The 18,075-nt window shown below is 42.5% G+C and overlaps 1 protein-coding gene across 11 annotated transcripts in view; it reads left to right on the top strand.

Annotated features, from left to right (window-relative positions):
- Positions 1 to 18,075, top strand: part of FRMD4B (FERM domain containing 4B) — a 318,608-nt gene that overhangs the window by 184,883 nt on the left and 115,650 nt on the right. For all 11 annotated transcript variants that reach the window (XM_019469743.2, XM_019469744.2, XM_019469748.2 and 8 more), the window contains 2 exons: positions 12,068 to 12,133; positions 14,151 to 14,245. In XM_019469743.2, the coding sequence (XP_019325288.2) occupies positions 12,068 to 12,133; positions 14,151 to 14,245 (161 nt within the window). The remainder of the gene's footprint in view (positions 1 to 12,067; positions 12,134 to 14,150; positions 14,246 to 18,075) is intronic.

Genomic DNA, 18,075 nt, shown 5'->3' with positions numbered 1-18,075 from the left:
CGGGGCTCGAACTCACGGACCACGAGATCGTGACCTGAGCCGAAGTCAGCCGTTTAACTGACTGAGCCACCCAGGCGCCCCAATACCCTGTATTTTAAAAAGTAACAATAGCTGCTTCTTATAGAATGCTTACCATGGGTGAGGCAAAAATATTCCCGTGTCACAGCAGCTACTCAGAGAGTAGCTGAGTGGCTTGTCTGAAGTCTCCAGCCAGTTAGAGGCAGAGCCAGGCTGAGGCATTATATCCATCTGATGTCTGCGGGGCTGTTCCCAAACCACTGCCCTGCACCCAGTGGCTAAGTGGGCAGGCTCCCCCCTGTATTATCCCCCTGACTAAAGTAAGTATGATGGAAAAGGCACTAGGAATTCCAGAACTTAATGATTTCCCAGTGAGTTTGCATAAGCTCCCATCCAGGCAGCTCTTTCCAGAAGCACCCATGCTTTTTTAAGTGACCCAGCCCCTCACCGCCCTCAGAGAGGCTATTCCAGAACAGCAAGTCCAAGCAGCAGTGCTGAGGCAGGGCCACAGGGGAAAATATTTGGTTCCCTGGATACAGCTGCATATGTTGGGTGAGATTTCCTCTCACAAGACTTGGTCCCTTCTGCTGGAGGCCGAGCGGAACTGAGATCCAAACGGCAGCAGTGCAAGCAGGGAGAAACTTGCCGACAGAGCATAATGATACATGCTCGGTTCTGCTTGTGAATGAAAAAGCTGGAAATGCCTTTCACCCGTGCTGTAAGGTCACGGCGGCCGCCCACGGCAGGGAGAAGAGTTCCACTGGTTTGATAGATTCCAGAAAGATAGCACCACAACTGGTTGTGATCTGGTGATTAACAGGCAAAGGAGTTAACTCACTTGCCAAGGAGACCTTGACAGAAAGAGGGAGAAGACTCAGAAGCAGAGCAGCAGATGGAAATAAAGGGAAATTCATTCATTCCACACGTATTTATTAAGCCCCGCGATGGGCTCGGCACTGTTTCGGGAGCTAGGAGAGCAGCAGTAAATGAAACTTCCCTTCCAGTGGCAAGAGAACAGGAAAAGCAAATGGCACTGAGCATTTGAAAGGAGTGCAGCCCTTGATCAGCAGACCCTCAGCAGTGAGCTTGCGTCCTGGGGATTTGGAGAGGTATCATACTAAGGTGTAACAGGTATCTTTTTTGTTGGCCTCTGTCTGCCAGGCTAGGTGCTCTGTTGGTAGGTATCATTAGTCCCATTTTATTTATTTTTTAATACTTTATTTCTGTTTTGAGAGAGAGAGCACAAGCGGGTGAGGGGCAGAGAGAGGAGGACAGAGGATGCAGTGGGGGCTCTGTGCTGACAGGGTGACAGCAGCAAGCCTGATGTGGGCTTCGAACTCATGAACCACGAGATCATGACCGCTGAATTTCTCCAGGGTTATTCTGGTAAGTGTTTAACAAGAGGTTCTCTGGAGAAAAGGGCCCGGATGTATATATAGCATTTGCCAATTTCTGTGGTGTATATACTCTCACCTTGGCCAACCTCACGTTACCGCTGTTATCTGACTGACTGGGAAGAGGTGAACAATAGCCTGCCGCCATTAAATAGTATTGCTGCCCTACTGACTCAGTAGACATAAATAACCTCATGAGCAAAGATAATCGTAAAACACAAATAACTGGAAAATGATGAGTTTTGAGCATTTATTACCTGCATTTTTTTTTTAATAAGCTCCATGCCCAACGTGAGGCTTGAACTCATGACCCAGAGATCAAAAGTCGCATGCTCCACCAACTGAGCCAGCCAGATGCCTTTTATTACCTGTATTTTTAATGTAATTTATTTTGTTGTAAGTTTATATGCTGTAATTTTTAATATTGGGTTGTGCTTAACAACCAGCTCAAAAATGAGACTGTAGGCTCTCATGGGTTGCCATGACACAAGTCCACATCACCATTGTCTCTCCTGAAAGATTCTTTTCCCCTCATTGTATTTTTCTAGTTCTGGCTCAGAAATGGCTTATGGCTCCTTTTTCATATTTCCTTTGTCTCCTTGACCTGTGGCCTTCCACAGCTTTTTGTTTGTTTCATTTTAATCACTGAAGCCTGAGTTAACCTCAAAAAAAAAAAAAAAAAAAAAAAAAAAAGGGCGCACCTGGGTGGCTAGTCAACCATCTGACTTTGCCTCAGGTCATGATCTCACAGTTCGTGGGTTCGAGTCCTGTGTCGGGCTCTGTGCTGACACCTTGCTCAGAGCCTGGAGCCTGCTTCAGATTCTGTGTCTCCTTCTCTCTCTGCCCCTCCTCCGTTTGCATGCTCTCTCTCTCTCTCTCTCTCTCTCAAAAATAAAGAAATGTAAAAAAAAAAAAATTTTTTTTTTTTTAAGAAGACTTAATCCCGTTGAAAATGCAAGCTGCACCAAGTGACCAAGAATTTTCTTCACTAAATGTTAGAAGCCTGTGGGTTGAGAAGGGAGCGTTTTTTCCATGATGGTAAAATGAGTCCTGGACATTATGAGTAAGACATTTTCTATATTGTCCAGCACGTGCTTGACTTTTCTGTTTTCGCAATTTGGTGATGCTTTTCTAAATTCCCTACCCAAATGTGACTTTTCTACCAACCCAGCTAGTGCTCTGGAACCTAATACAATCCGTCTGTATTATTTATAAACTTCCCAAGGACTGATTTCAGCCTCTACTTGTACATGGACCACAAAGAACAAAGAGACTTTGAAAAGCATAAACCAGAGACATTCTAACAGGGGTTGGTGAAAAATGGAAGCGAGAAAGCTCCGACAATGAAAGTGTACTCCAAAACAAATGGAAAGTTGGTTTTGGTTTTCTAATTAATTTTTGTGCAGCTTTAGGTTTCCTGGGCAATAGATGTGATTTATGTGCTCTGTGGATGGCATACATTCGGCCCAGATTTCCGAATGGGCTGTACAGTGAATAAACGGTACCTAGAATATCTTTCAATTGCCAAGTGCTGCAGTTTATTTTTAAAATCCCTTCACCCGAGCTGTGCTTGTCTTAACTTTTAAGTTTTTGAAAGACGCAGTACTTTCGCTCATTCCTACAGGCTGTTTTTCACGGGAGAAGAGAAAACTGACAGTTGGCAAAGCAGAAAGTTTCCAAACCACAGGGTGTCTGCTCCTTGCATAATCACCAAAGCCAAAATTTCCATTTTCTACAAGTTGATGGGAGAACTTCACTTCTGGTCGAACCTGAACTGCAGACAAAAGCTAAAATCCCCCACCCCAGCCCCTGGGCTGTGCTCTTGGCTTTTCTTGGTTACACTTGGTGACTTTTCCTGTTTACAATGTCCGTGTCCTCCCGTTTTTTCTTTTCTTTTTCGACTCGATACTGTACCATGACTTCTAAAAATACAGCCTAACAACTGGTTTTAAGTAAAGAGGATGTTTCTTTCTGGAAAGGAATGGCGGGTATATCCTGCATGGTTTTCTGAAAATAAACATTTGACGGTCTCTCATCGGTGCCTAACCTGAGTTTCTCACTGGAAAAGCGCAGAGTATTTCTAAAGAGAATCCTGCTTTTCATTGCAGCTTCGCCCATGACAGTATGTCACCTGTTTCCCCCACTTGCTGTTGGGTGAGCTCTTAGTTGAGTTTGCCTCAGGCCTTTAGTAGCTAGGGAGCATGGGGAAGTTGTTCTCAACTTCTTGGGGTCTACTCCTTTGGTGTGAAACGGAGGGCCAAAAATACCTGCTTCACAAGGTGGCTATAAGAATTCAGAGCATGTCATGGATGTCAAAGCACATGACTCAGACCTAACACTCATTTCCATTTCGTGTGGGTTGAGAACAAAAGCAGCCGGTCAGACCCAAGACACCCCCTGGTCACAATCAGATAAGAAGCAAGGTTTATAAGTGTTTCCCCAGCTTTGGGTACCAGGGCAGCTAAAAATGGCAGTTTTGAGTTAGTCCGTTGGTTATATCTGAGAAATCAGAATGGCATTAATCTTCAGCTCTGGGTCGACCACTCTCTCCAGGGTTTAACTGGTAGATTGATTTTCAACTCAAATCTGACAGCTTGGCCTCTTAATAATCCAGGAGAACTTTTTCCTTGAGAAAAATAATTGTTTAAACAACTTAAAATAACCACTTACAGTTAACATAATAGCACGCAGCAGCTTACAAATCATTTCCACTAGTCATAGTACTCGGTGCACTAGAGTAAGAGTAAAGCTGATAATGCACTCCAGGCACTTAGCACAGACTCTAACACCTAATCTATAACCAATAAATAGAGCGTGTTACTGGTGATAGGATTATCATCTGTACTTTTGAGGTAGATTTGAGGTTCAACCTGTATTAATACAAGAGACAAACAAAGCTAAGTAAGATTGATTCTTATCATTCTCATTTCACAGGGGCAGAAACTGAGATTTAGAGAGATACCATGATATTGATGCCCTACTCTTAGTTAAATGGCAGAGCTGGGACACAATCCAGACCTCCTGATTCTAAATCCTGGCGTACCTCGCAGACACCAGGCTGGGGGCTCCTGATGACCTTCAGCTCCAGATATAATACGTAGTTTTGTTTCTTTCCTTTCTTTCTTCCTTTGAAAGTTGGGCTTTCTTTTCACCAGCCTTAAGAGATCAGGCTATAATCTGATAAGCGATTGTCTTTTATGAGACTGCCCTCCCCAGAGACTGTCTACTAAAGCTGACCAAAATTCCTTGCCAGGTTTATGCTGGAGCTGCAGAAAATGGCTGTTCCCTGACCAGCCTTCCTGGTTTGCTTTTCTTCAGCCTCTGCCTGAAAGGAGTTTGCAGTTGAATGCTAATGTTCGGAAAACAGTGTTATCCCTTCCATCTGTAGTAGGTGCCTCTTGTCAAGAACAGTGGTCCAATATAAATACTGTCTATCAATTTCCTAATTTCTCACACTTCCAGGGTAAGATACGGGTTGTACAGATGCTCAGAACTTAATTCCGTTGCTAGTTGAGCTATTTCAGAGCCCTTACAATAGTCTGAAAATATTTGTTTAATTGTTAATAATTTCTTTTCTTCTCCTTATGTCTAGAACAGTTGTTCTCAACCAGGAATGACTCCCCCACCCCCACCCCCAGGAGACATTTGGCAATGTCTGGAGATATATTTGGTGGCCACAAGCAGGGTGGAGGTGTTACTGACATCTGGTGGGTAGAGGCCAGGGATGTTGCTAGACATCCTACAATACACAAGACGGCCCTCATAGAATTATGATGTCTATTCCTACCCAGAGCAGTGCTTATACTTTGAAAGTCCTCAATAAATATTAGTCGAGCAAATGAATGAAAACCTGTTTCAGACCTACACTATGTTAATGGCATTGTTTTCTAGACTGCATCTTAAGCCCAAAGTGTTGTGGAGTCAGACCCAAATAAATGATAAATGTCATTGATAAATGTCATCCTGTGCCCAGAGCGTTCACATAAGCATGACAGAGCCAGCAGCCCAAGCAGGGGGAGAAGGGGGGATGAAGTCCATCCTGATGTTCAGTGAAAATCAATAACAAACATATAGACCCTGTTTTTAGCACTTGCCCATATTTTTTTTTTTCAGTGCAGGGCCAGGTGGTAGCAAAGGAATAGTGATTGCAAAAGCCTTGTGCCTCTTCTGGCCTTGGTGCCACATAGTGACCTGAGCCCAGAAACTCTGGTTTGGTGAGTCTAAATGCGGCTTTTCCAAAACAGTGTTTTACTTGGTGGTCAAGATGATATGTTAAATGCCTCAGCTATGTCTTTTAACATATAAGGCCTATTAGATGGGAAATACCTTACAGCAGAAGTAATATAGCAGTGAAGGCCACAGATTCTGCAGTCAGAATGCCTGTGTTTCTACCTTTCTGAGACTCCTCCCATCTCTGTGCCTTTGTGGAGTTGGAGTCAGTCATTTACCTTCTCAGAGCCTCGATTTTTCTCATCCACAAAATGAAGCTAGTGTTGGAATCTGCCTCACAGGCTTGTTATGAAATGAATTTAGGGGCACGTGGCAGGTTCAGTCAGTGGAGCATGTACTTGTTAATCTTGGATCGTGAGTTCAAACCCCACATTGGGAGTTGAGATTACTAAAAATAATTTAATAAGATGAAATAAAATAAAAACATAATTGAAAATGAATTTAAACAGCCCATGTAAATAAAGGAAAGGGCTCGGATTAGTGCCAGGCACGCGGTCAATGGCCATTAATTATTGTTAACATTTTTCCTAAGTCCGATCACTCAGTTACCCAGTTTTGTCTTTGGAAAACGGAATTCTCCGCTTCTTTATCATTCTCGTCACCCAGCCAATTTTCCTTTCTCCCTTTGCTGCTTTTATGCCACCTGCCCCTCTCTCTCTCACTGCCTCCCTTTTGCCCTCTACTCCCAGTGAACCTACAAGACACACAGGAGTCCTGCTCCTATGCAACTAAGGGAACCTGAGATTCCACCCCAGTTCATAGTAACATGACCTAAGACAAGTTACCTAACCTCTCTGCACTTCACTTTTGTCATCTACAAAACCTAAATTGTAAAACTCTTCACCTCCTAGGAATGTAAGTAGCATGAGAGGAGAAACTTGCACGTGCACTTACATGACATAGTAAGTGGTTATAGAAGCTAGGAGAGTCGTTCGTTGAGATTGGTAAAAGAGGTTCCCAATGATTGCACATTGGGAGGGTAGGCACCATCTTGAAAGAACTCGAAGGAAAATCACAGCTGACTCGGTATGGAGACATCTGTGTCAGTCTAGGCCATTCTCTGAACGGGAGTGTCAATAGCTCATATTCAGTCAACACCCAGAGATGATATAAAGGAGCCCCTGTTCAGCTAGGATTGACATCATTTGGGTGAAATATAAAACTCCGTCCACTCAATAGATCCCAAAGTAAGAACGTCCTAGATACACCCTTCTACCTCTCTCCAGTTCTTCCAGAATATCTCATCTGATGAAGAGTTTAATAGCACACCTTGTTTTCAGGGTAGAAAGCTTGTTTGTTATGTAGAGAGTCTGTCTGGGCCAAGGCTTGGGAGGTGTTTCGGAACATCCTCACTTTACATTATGCTATGCAAATTTAAATCATTTGTGAACTTATTTCATTATTAACTGTGTCTATGTTCTGAGCAGTAAAGGCGTTCCTTCACTCAGGTATTTGTTGACCACATTCTTACCCTGTGCCAGACACTGTTCTAGGCCCTGGGGATACAGTAGTGAACAAATCTATCAAGGTCTCTGCCATGAAATTTAACATTCTGATGGTGAAAGATAAGGACAGAGGGATGCCTGGGTGGCTAAGTGGGTTAAGCATTCAACTCTTGATTTTGGCTCAGATCATGATCTCATAGTTCTTGAGTTTGAGCCCCACATCAGGCTCCTTGCTGACAGTGCCGAGATTCTCTGGGATTCTCTGTCTCCCTCTCTCTCTGTCCCTCCCCCACACTCTCTCTGTCTCTCTCAAAATAAATAAATAAGCTTTAAAAAAAAAAAGAAAGATGACAGAAAAACAAAAAACTAACAAAAAGTATTAGCTATAAGGAAAATAAAGCAGCATGATATGAGAGAGTATCCAGTCTCCACTTTATTCTGAGGACAGTCCTCTTAGAAACAGTGGCTTCTGATTTAAGATCTGAAAGATGTGAAAGGACCTAATCATGCAATAACCCAGGGAAGGGCATTCCAGAGGGAACAGCAAATGCAAAATTTCAAAGGAGGAACAACCTTTATTTTGAAAACGAAAAGAAGGCCAGTGTGGATGGTATGTTAGTACAAAGGCAGATGGCTTGGAAATAAAATTAGAGAGGGTAAGGGGTTGGTTGTGTGAACATTGTTGACAAGGTAAGGAGTTTGGGCAATTTTAAGCAAGAAAGTGAAGGGATTTCATCTGTATTTAAGAGGCATAGCCATGTGGAGTTTGGATCCTTACAGGACTCAAATAAAAGCATGGAGCCTGGTTAGACAGCCGGTTTTGCACATATCCAGGCAAGGGATGATGGCGAATTAGACTTCGGATGGGTCACCCCGCAAAAAATCCTGAGGAGTCATTTTTATGGGGTAGACTTTCTCATGCTAGGCTTTCAGAAAAGGTCAAAAGAACAAGAGAGAAGAAGAAAGAAAAAAAGAAAGCAGCTTGCCGCTTCCCTCACCAAGCTTTCGTATTTCCTTGTTCCAAAGAACCACTAGTGCAAAACCCAAGCAGGGCTGAGGTTCTGGTCTTTTTCTGTAGTTGTGATTTCCTCTTACTTTATGAGCTGACCCTGGTTGTTATGAATGGTCCCACACTGCCCTATCTGGACTCGCCTTTGGATTTCTTACCAAGTCTTCCTCCTCTCTTCTCTCCTAAATCAGGTCGTGGTATTGGGGGCTGGGGGTGGGGCGTTTTCACACAGACTTGAACCCCACTGTGGGCTACAGGTCAGGGCCTCAGGGCACACCCCGAAGCCAGAGGTCTGGCCTGTGCCCAATTCTCACTTCCCTCTGCTCTTCCTCATTTGACCGGTGACCAGATGGACAAGGTCCTTCCACCAGCACCCAGCGCTTAGCATCAGAGGACCCGCTCCACCAACTGGGGAGCAAACACAGGGCAGCCACAGACTGAGGTGGGAGTTTTAATCCAATATGTACGATTTTTAATCTTCATCTTCCTGGGGTTGAATGGAGGAGGAAGTGGCAGGAAGGGTCTCAAGTCTGTGGGTGGTAAGTGAAACTTTCCAAACAGATGATTTTTTAATGTTTTTATTCCACGTGAGGAGGGGTGCCACTGGGGAGGGGGTCAAGCCTGAAAATGTTCGGATGGTGTCTGTGGAGTTCAAAAGTGATTCTGGGGGCGCCTGGGTGGCTCCATCAGTTAAGTGTCCGACTCTTGGTTTCAGCTCAGGTCATGATCTCACAGTTCATGAGTTTGAGCCCCGCATCAGGCTCTGTGCTGATAGTGTGGAAACTGCTTAGGATTTCCTGTCTCTCTCTCTCTCTCTCTCTCTCTCTCTCTCTCTCTCTCTCTCTCAAATAGATAAATAAACTTAAAAGAAAAAAGGAAAATGTTTAGGGGCACCTGGGTGGCTCAGTCAGTTACGCATCTGGCTCTTGATTTCAGCTTAAATCATGATCTCAGGGTTCAGGGTTCATGGGATCGAGCCCCTCACTGGGCTCCTCTCTGACAGCACAAAGCCTGCTTGGGACTCTCTTTCTCCCTCTCTCTGTCTCCCCCTGCCCTCCACCCCCACTCATGCTCTCCATCTCTCTCTAAATTAAAAAATAAAAATTTTTTGATGGGAGAATAAATGAATTATAGGAAGGTTTATTAGCTATTTGTTAAATTTTAGGCAAATAAGGAGTATAATAATTGTCTTTGTCGAAGTGGTTTATTTCATTCTCAGGGGTATCAGATTGAAAGCTACCAAGACATTGCTTATGAGGCTCAGAAAGGTTAAGTATCTTCTCCAAGGTAACACAGCTAGTAAGAGATAAAATATGATTTTGAGCCCAAGTCTGGCTTAGAATGCTTATGCAACTTACATCATTTTTCAGGCCTTGGTTTCCTGGTACTTAAATTGAGGATGTCCCCCAAAACAAAACAATACAAAACAAAATGAGGATGCCCCTTTCATAGGCTTGCATAGTAGTTGAAATACTATATGTTAATGAAGGTCAAGTGTCAGGCAGTTGGCCTGGTGCACAGCAGGCCCTCATTTGACATCGTTTTGTCTCTTCCCTGGTACCATGTGAACTTAAATAGGGGTTTGCTTATTCTCATGATAGGACTCCTAGGAACCTGGCAGATAATAAATTTTGGGGAGGCAGAGACCACAAACCCCATCGAAAGAGGGAACTGCTCTGCCCTACCCTGGCCAAATGTTGCCCAGCCCAGTGTTTCCAGATCATACCATCTACATTTTTCTTAAGTGGCATCTTCTGATTTCTAATGTCATCAACTAAAATGTATTCATAAGCATTGTTCTGACAAAAAAAAAAAAATACATCCACAACTTTTCAACCTCTGATTTAAGCAAGTGACAAGGGCAGGCCTCTCTATTGCTTAGAGGTGATCGAAGCAGTACTCTGGCCTCCCCGAGGAGGCATCCTCCCACAGAGGAAAGGGCTCGGTGAATACTGAACACGGATGTGCCAGTGTGGGCATAAAACTCTAGCATTTTTTCCCCTCCGGTTCATCTGCATTGCCCTTTTCCAGCTTGTCTTGTGTGGCAACTTGTCCCTTCACCTACTGAGATGTTTGTTCATTCCCCAACCCCCCAATGTCAGCCTTTCTCTTGGCTGTTGTATTTGTTGATCAGTGATTATGAGTAGATGACTTTTCTATATTAACGATATCATGTGGGGAGTCCATCCTTTGGAAACCTTTTGTTCTGATTTAGGTATAGATACCTGTGGTATCTTACAAAGATGCTTTTAGTTGCAAGAAGCAGAATCTGACTCAAGTTAGTTTCAATAAGAAAGAAGAAGTGGATTTATTAAAAGAATACAGAGGTGTTTCATGGAACTCAAGAACAAGAATTCACCCGAACCGGACGAAGTGACTACAAGTGACTAGAAAGACATTAGGAACCCAGACAGCAACTCTCTCGAGCTTTCCCCTTCAGATTGCGTGATTTCTCTTGCCCCTGTCCAGCTGCTTGTCTCCTTCATTCTCTCTGCAGATTGCTTTCCTTTCTGTCCACACACCACAGCCCCTACAGCAACTACTTTCTCATCCTCTCCGACCCAATTCCAGATTCTCTGGACTGAGGCTCTGATTGGCCCAGCTTGAGTCAGGTGTCTGTTCCCTGGTCCAATCAGCTGAAGTCTGAAGCTGAAGGGCTAGGACCAAGTTGTACAAACATGGCCACCACTGACTGTGATTGTCACGAGATGGGCAGACATGCACACACACACAAATACATTTACTATTTAATTCTCTAGGATAGAATTATGTGTTGACAAAAGGAAAATTGACTAGTCTGAGCAAAGTATGATGGAAAGGAAAAAAAAGATGCTTTTTTAAAATCAGGAAATAAAATTCATTTGGATTATGCGATAACAGAGTAACTTGAAATATTGTACGAGTTTGACATACTCCTTAATGGATTCATGTTGTATCAGTTGATCTTTTGAGCATTTGATTTTCTCTTTCCATAGTACATGTTTTTGGGGTTTGTTTGTGTGGGTTTTACAAAAGAAGTAAAGTGATTTGAACGGACGTATTTCTTTCTTTCTTCCCATTGTATAGGAGAGTATTTAAAAAGATGACTTTTGTTGTTGTTGTTCAGTTAGACCTTATTTTAAATCTTGCTCTGGCTTTTTTCTCACTCAGGTAATGTCCAATACAACAATATTCAAAGCAAACCATTTACTCTGAATTTTTGAAAATATGTATATATCTATATCTGAACATACATGTAAAAACAGTCTGTATGGATTATCCCCAAATAGACAGGATGGTGATTTCTACAGGTAAAGTGATTTGTGGAGTGTGAGTTAGTGAAGGGGAATCTTTGTATTCTATGTATTGTTTAAATATTTGACAAAGACTATTTCCCAGTATTGCAGTTATAAGTGACAATAAATATAATTGGAAATTTATGCTGATGGATATTGTTCTTAACTATGTATCTTCAGTGTTCGTAATTGTTCTTAATTATGGTAGTGATATACTATAAAGGGGACAGACGTTTCAGAGATGGAGACTTTCAGTTTTAACTGTAATGTCATCTTTTCCTTTACAATTATGCATGTATTCTATTTATTAAAATACATCAATGAATATAGGAATTTTCATTTGAAAAACAAAATATTGATTCAATGATAAATGGAGTAGTTTCCTCTAGGAAAGAAACGAACTTTTCATAGTATAATCTTGTATACACTATATAGACATTATTTTTTCAATATATTGGGTTGTCTTTGCTTTTCATTCTTTTTTACATCCAAGAGTAAATTAATTAATTGATCGGTTGACTAATCCAACAGCTAATGCCGCCTCATAAGGCTGTTTGTGATCGAGGCTGTTGATTGACTCAACTGAATGCATTTTTAGGCTGAACACATCACATGTAAAACAAACTATAAATCGAGGTCAAGGGGTTGCTTGCCAGCCACAGCACTGATGCCACTCTTGCTATCTTGTCCCCACAGATGACAGAGGGCAGGCACTGCCAGGTGCACCTCCTGGATGATAGGAGGCTGGAGCTGCTGGTTCAGGTAGGTGTTGCCCATGAAGAGACAGCCCATACTGACTGGTTCCTTCCGTGAGCCTCATGGCCTCTGTTCAGGCTACTCACTTATCTGTGCCAATGACTTGGGATTGTTTGAGGGGCAAAAGGACAGCTGCTAAGTCAGAAGACTTGGTCTACCTGTGAGAATAATTATATCCTGGGGATGTGGATTGGAGACCCTTGGGTTCTAATCTCAGCTCTGACCGTCAGTGGCTGTGTGACCCCCAGGAAGTAGCTTTACTTCTCTGAACCTCTTGTGGGTAAACGGAGCACTGTAATCTTTCTCTGAAAGGGTTATTGTCAGCTGCAAATCTGCATCCTGCCACTTTGCTGCCACACGGCAGTGTCCAGGTTAAATACCCCACTTGATCAGCTGTGCACCGGGATTGAGACTCCTTACTTTCCCTCAAAGAATTATGGCTAAAATCAAGCTAGATTACATATGAGAATGAAATCTTTTTGTAATATATATGGAGTATATGAGTGGTGGTATTTTAATTGTTGATCCTTCTCTCTTCATTTACTCAACACTGTGGACCAAGGACCTAAAAAGAAATTGTGGAAATTCCCTCTGATAGCCACACTGTAGCTATAGCCAGAACTCTCTCCTTTGACCGAACCTAAATTCTTCTCCATTCTGTGGCTCATTTCTCACCCACTATGCATAGGCCTCAATTAGAATAAAAATAGTCAACACTGTTTAGCCAGAGTGGACCTTTTAGTCCAGATTTCTGCCTGTTTCTTTCTTTCTTCTTTCTTTTTTTTTTTTTTAATCATGACCATTCTTTCTTCCCCAGCAGCAAACATCCAACTCTGAAACCACCACAATGAGCCCTAAACTGTTTGGCTCTAAGTTCAGAAAGAGTCTATGTAGATGCCCTCTTGCATATCACCCTTTTCTTCCCTTGTTCCTGCAAATCAGGCGTCTGCTATCACCCGGGATGTTCCCCCAATTCCAAAACATGCATTTTGCCACCAGGCCCAGTGCTTCTCAAAAGTTCATAGATTAGATCCTTCTTCTAAGTGTTTAGCAAACACTGGTGACAATCGTATATACAATGGGTAAGATCACTCCATCTCAAGAGAGAGAGATGAAAAGCTTAGGCTTTGGAATCAGACAGAACTGGGTTCAATTCCCTGCCCTTACTGACTGTAACATCAATCCAGGTGCTTAGTTTTTCTTGACTTTGGCCCCCTCATCTATAAAAGGGCAATAAGAACCCCTATCTCATAGGCTCATCCTAAGCACAAAGTGAGATAATGGATAGAAGGAGTTTGGGACAATAAATGGTAACAAGTAGTAGAGTCATAGTTTTATCTCTGATCCCACAGCCTTGGGTCTCCAGCCTCTTCAACTGGCACCCGGCAAGCAAGATTATTCCTACAGTCCACGTAGTGAGGTGTTTGATATTCTTTGTCTTGGTCACTAGCACCATAGTGCCTATAAAAGAGTATTTTTTCAGGAGCACCTGGGTGGCTCAGTTGGTTAAGCATTCAACTCTTGATTTCGGCTCAGTTCATGATCTCACGTTTCGTAGGATTGAACCCCATGGCAGGCTCTGTGCTATGGGACTCTCTCTCTCTCTCTCTCTCTCTCCCTCCCTCCCTCCCTCTCTGCCCCTCCACTGGTGGTGCACCCATGCTCTCTTTCCCTCAAAAATAAATAAAAATAAACATTCAAAATGACTTTTAAAAAAAGTATTTTTCCAAAACATCATCATGTTAGTAAATACATTGTCCCCTGAGAGGAAAAAGTAAATTACTGGACTGAATTGCAAATACATGAAACTGACGATCTCATTGATGTTTCTATTACCATTTCTCCCCGTTCCCAATCTCTTGGAGAATGGTCTATAGTAGATTAACCTACGCAGCCAAAGGGGACAGATATTTAAAAACAAACAAACAAAAGCTGCTTTGAACTATTTGGGGCAGAGAAGGGTGGTAGCAAAAAGAGAGTGAGGCAACGAAATTGCTTTTCTGATAACATTTTATTTTGACAGCCCAAACTTTTATCAAGAGAATTGCTGGACCTTGTGGCTTCACATTTCAACCTGAAAGAAAAGGAGTACTTTGGAATAACATTTACGGACGACACGTAAGTCTTTTAGTAACGTTCAGTTCTTTCCCTTTCATCTGGACTACCTACTCACTGTCATTCACAATTAGCAAAAAATTGGTGGAAATGCCCCAAGAATTAGAATATGCCCTGCTTAGTTAAAGATTGTTTAATAACAGGATTTCTCTCCTAGGACTACTAGTGGAAAGGGAGAAGAAAGGGAATATTGATCATTTTTAAACACGAAAATATTGCCCTAAGTGTTTTAGAAATTTGTTTTGTAATGTGGTTGTTATTGTTGCTAGTACATCTGCACATATTTTTTAATGTAGATGTGTATGATTGATATAAACACTAGATATTTGGGGTGTGTGGGTGGCTCAATCATTGGGCATCTGACTCTTTTGATTTCTGCTCAAGTCATAATCTCACAGTGTGCAACATCAGCTCTGCGTAGGGCTCTGCATGAGCCTGCTTGGGATTCTCTTTCTCCCTCTCTCTCTACCCCTTCTGCTCATGCTCCATCTCTCTCTCTCTCAAAATAATAACCATAAATTTTTTTAAAAAAAAGAAATACTAGATTGTTATTCACTCATATATTGAAATGAGAATTAATGTCTTGGGTGTTGATGGCAAGAAAGTTTAAAGGCAGATGTGTGGCCCACCTGAAAAATACTGTAGAGTTTTAATACAGAATAAACTTCTCCAGTTCTACTTAGGTCCATTTTATGTCACCTCTTCACTATCTTTTTTTCTTTTACCTTAATTTTTTATGTTAACTTGGACATTGTATATATTTATCAATAATTTAAATGCTTTCTGAAATTAGACCTATATATAACAATAAAATCATAAGAATTTGGGGGCACCTGAGTGGCTCAGTCAGCTAAGCATCTGACTTTTTGGCTCAGGACATGATCTCACGGTTGCTGGGTTCAAGCCCAGCATCAGGCTGTGTGCTGACAGCTTAGAGCCGGGAGCCTACTTCAGATTCTCTCTCTCTCTCTCTCTCTCTCTCTCTCTGCCCCTCCCCACTCATGTTCTTTCTCTCTCTCAAAAATAAAGAAACATTCAACATCTATAATGCCATTTTAAAAGTGTATATGGATGAAAAGATTGCTTAGGCTTCAAAGACAAAATTTGTTGCATTTTGCTGGAAGTCATTTTTGTCAGGAAATAAATAAATAAATACTATAGTACAAATAAATAAATAAATAAACATTAAAAAAAAAAAACAAATATAAAATTCAAGAAAATGCCTTCCAGGCACAGAATATATTGGCCTACCAGTGAGCATTCTTCTTGTACTCTCCAAGTTCAAATGTTTCTTCAGTTCTTTAGTTTAACCAGGCAGAAAATAATCACAAGAAGGGGTTACTTTTTTTTAATATCTTGCTTCTGATTATTTCCAGCCTAGGTGGGCCACTAGCCTAGGACCACCCCCCCCCCCCACCCGCAACAACCCCCCACCCCCGCAGGAAATGCCATCAGGCTCAGGACTTGGGCTGGACAACACCAGGCAATCACTTGCTGGGAGACACAAAAACCTGAAAACTTTGATCCCAGGCCCAGGATGCTTCCTGAATAGGGTTCCACAAACCAGAAAGAAAGTAAACTAGACATCACTCACCTCACTCAGAATCACAAAATTATCAGTTCACGCAACAACTATTTGAGACCCTGTATGATCAGTCCTCTGCTGGGTGAAATAGGAAGGGCAGATAAACCTCTAACCACAAGCTCTTCACTGGAAAGACAAGGCTAGTTCATGTGAATCAGTGATTAGACGCATGCACAAACACACACACACACACACACACACAGGTTGTAAGTGATTGTGAATGCAACAATAGCAAATAGAATATGGCGAAATCCTAAAATACATAATGGCTAAGTTATATGGTTAAACTGTAAGTGCTGTAAGCCCTAATTTAGAGAGGTCACATAGAATAGAGACGAAAAGCATGAATATTGGAATAACTTACTCATTCAACAAATATTTCTTGAGTGCTCACCAATTGCCAGCCATTGTCCTGGGTTCCAGAGATTCAGCTGTGCACAGCAGAGACAAGGTGCTTGCTTTCCTGGAGCTTATATTGAAACGGTGTGGTCTAGCAGAACAAACACATAGATCAGTGAGAAATCACTAGAAACAATACGTGCTTGGAAGAACATGATCAAGGCCATGATCAAGAAAGGGGGAGGGGGGCAGTTTTAGATTGGTGGACAAGGAACACTTCTAGGAGGTGACATGTAATAAAAAGCAAGAACCAGTTCTGCAAAAGTTGGAAGGCATTCCAGACAAAAGCCAGTGTGAAAGCCTTGAGGTGAGACTGAGCTAGACTTTGGGGGGGGGGGGGGTTATTTTGTAGTTTTGAGAAAGAAAAAAAAATCCACTGTGATTAGAATATAGAGGGTAAGGAGGAAAGTGGTGCAAGTTAAAGGTTGAAAGGGAGGCAAGGAATAGATGTTTTAGAATTGTGGTAGCTATGTGATTTTAGGCCAGTTACTTAACATCTCTGACCCTCTGCTTTTCTTATCAGTACATCGGGCATAATAATAGTACCTCTATAATAAGGACTATATAGGACACGTGTAAAGGGTACTAGTATGATGTACTGTTAGGTCAGGCGTGCACAGGCACCCACTAAAAGGAAGCTGTCATGCTATTTTTGGTACTGGCAGTAAGTTCAGTGTCCAGAAAGGGCTAAAGGAGGACTTGAGTAGAATTCACACAAGAGGATGACTACAGGGGTACCTGGGTAACTCAGTTGGCTGGGCATCTGACTCTTGATTTTGGCTCAGGTCATGATCTCATGGTTCGTGGGTTCAAGCACCACATCGGGCTCCATGCTGACAGTGCAGTGCCTGCTTGGGATTCTCTCTCTCACCGTCCCTCCCCCACTTGCAGGCTCTCTCTCTCTCTCTCAAAATAAATAAATACATAATTTTTTTTAAAAAAAGAGGGTAATTACCAATGGACAGTGCAAGGCAAGTAGACTTGGGGTAGAGGGGAGAGGAATGGGAGATGACATTCCAGGGAAGACTTATTCTATGGGCCAGTGCATGAGCATGGTAATGTATATGATTACATCGTGGAGCAAGATACAAGACGGACAAGATCATAGGTGAGTGAGCCCTGCGTGTCACATAGATCCTAGACCACTGCAGGATGTTATGCCCAGGAATTACATAATTCATGACTGGTGTTGCAAGTTCCCCAGGCTACAGTGTTCATGGTGGGCTGGAAAAGGGGGTCCTGGCTACATGGATGGCTTCTGGGAAAGCTCCCAGTTCAGGTGAGCATAACCAAGCAGTGCATAAATCAGGCATGCAGATATAAGACTTTCTCTTCAGAAGGAAAAGGAATAATATGAATGACTTTCTTTAATGCCTTGGGCCACCCTCCCCCTCTTCTCCTCTGGGATTTCTTTCTAAATCCTCTCCTGGGAGAAGAAAGTCTCACTCAGGCGCCTCCTCCAGCTATCTCCTTTGGCGACAGTGGTTGATGGTTATAGTCTTTCCAAGAAGCCTGGCTCCAAACTGTCCTCTGTGTACTCCCCTGCAAGTGACAGCAGAGTCTATTTTTGAATTATGACCAGTTTGGAAGGTGTCTTCTGGCTCTAGCTGTGTTTATTTTCAGAAGAAGTATGAGCAGGGCTTGGGGGGGGCGGGGGTGGATTTGGCCATTTCCACCTTTCTGGGGAACAGGTCTGGAAAATTGCTTCTGTCTAAGGGTGTCTCTTTGGAATGTCTTGGTCACAAGCCTAGCTCTTTTTCTTTGTCTGGTAAATATTTTTGGAAAGTATTTTCTTTCAGCACTCCCTTTCCCCCGCCCCCCATAAAACCACTGAGTCGGATCCCTCCCA

Source organism: Panthera pardus, unplaced genomic scaffold, assembly GCF_024362965.1.
Source record: "Panthera pardus isolate Hobbes unplaced genomic scaffold, ASM2436296v1 HiC_scaffold_8, whole genome shotgun sequence".
NCBI lineage: Eukaryota > Metazoa > Chordata > Mammalia > Carnivora > Felidae > Panthera > Panthera pardus.
This window is presented reverse-complemented; position numbering and strand designations above follow the sequence as displayed.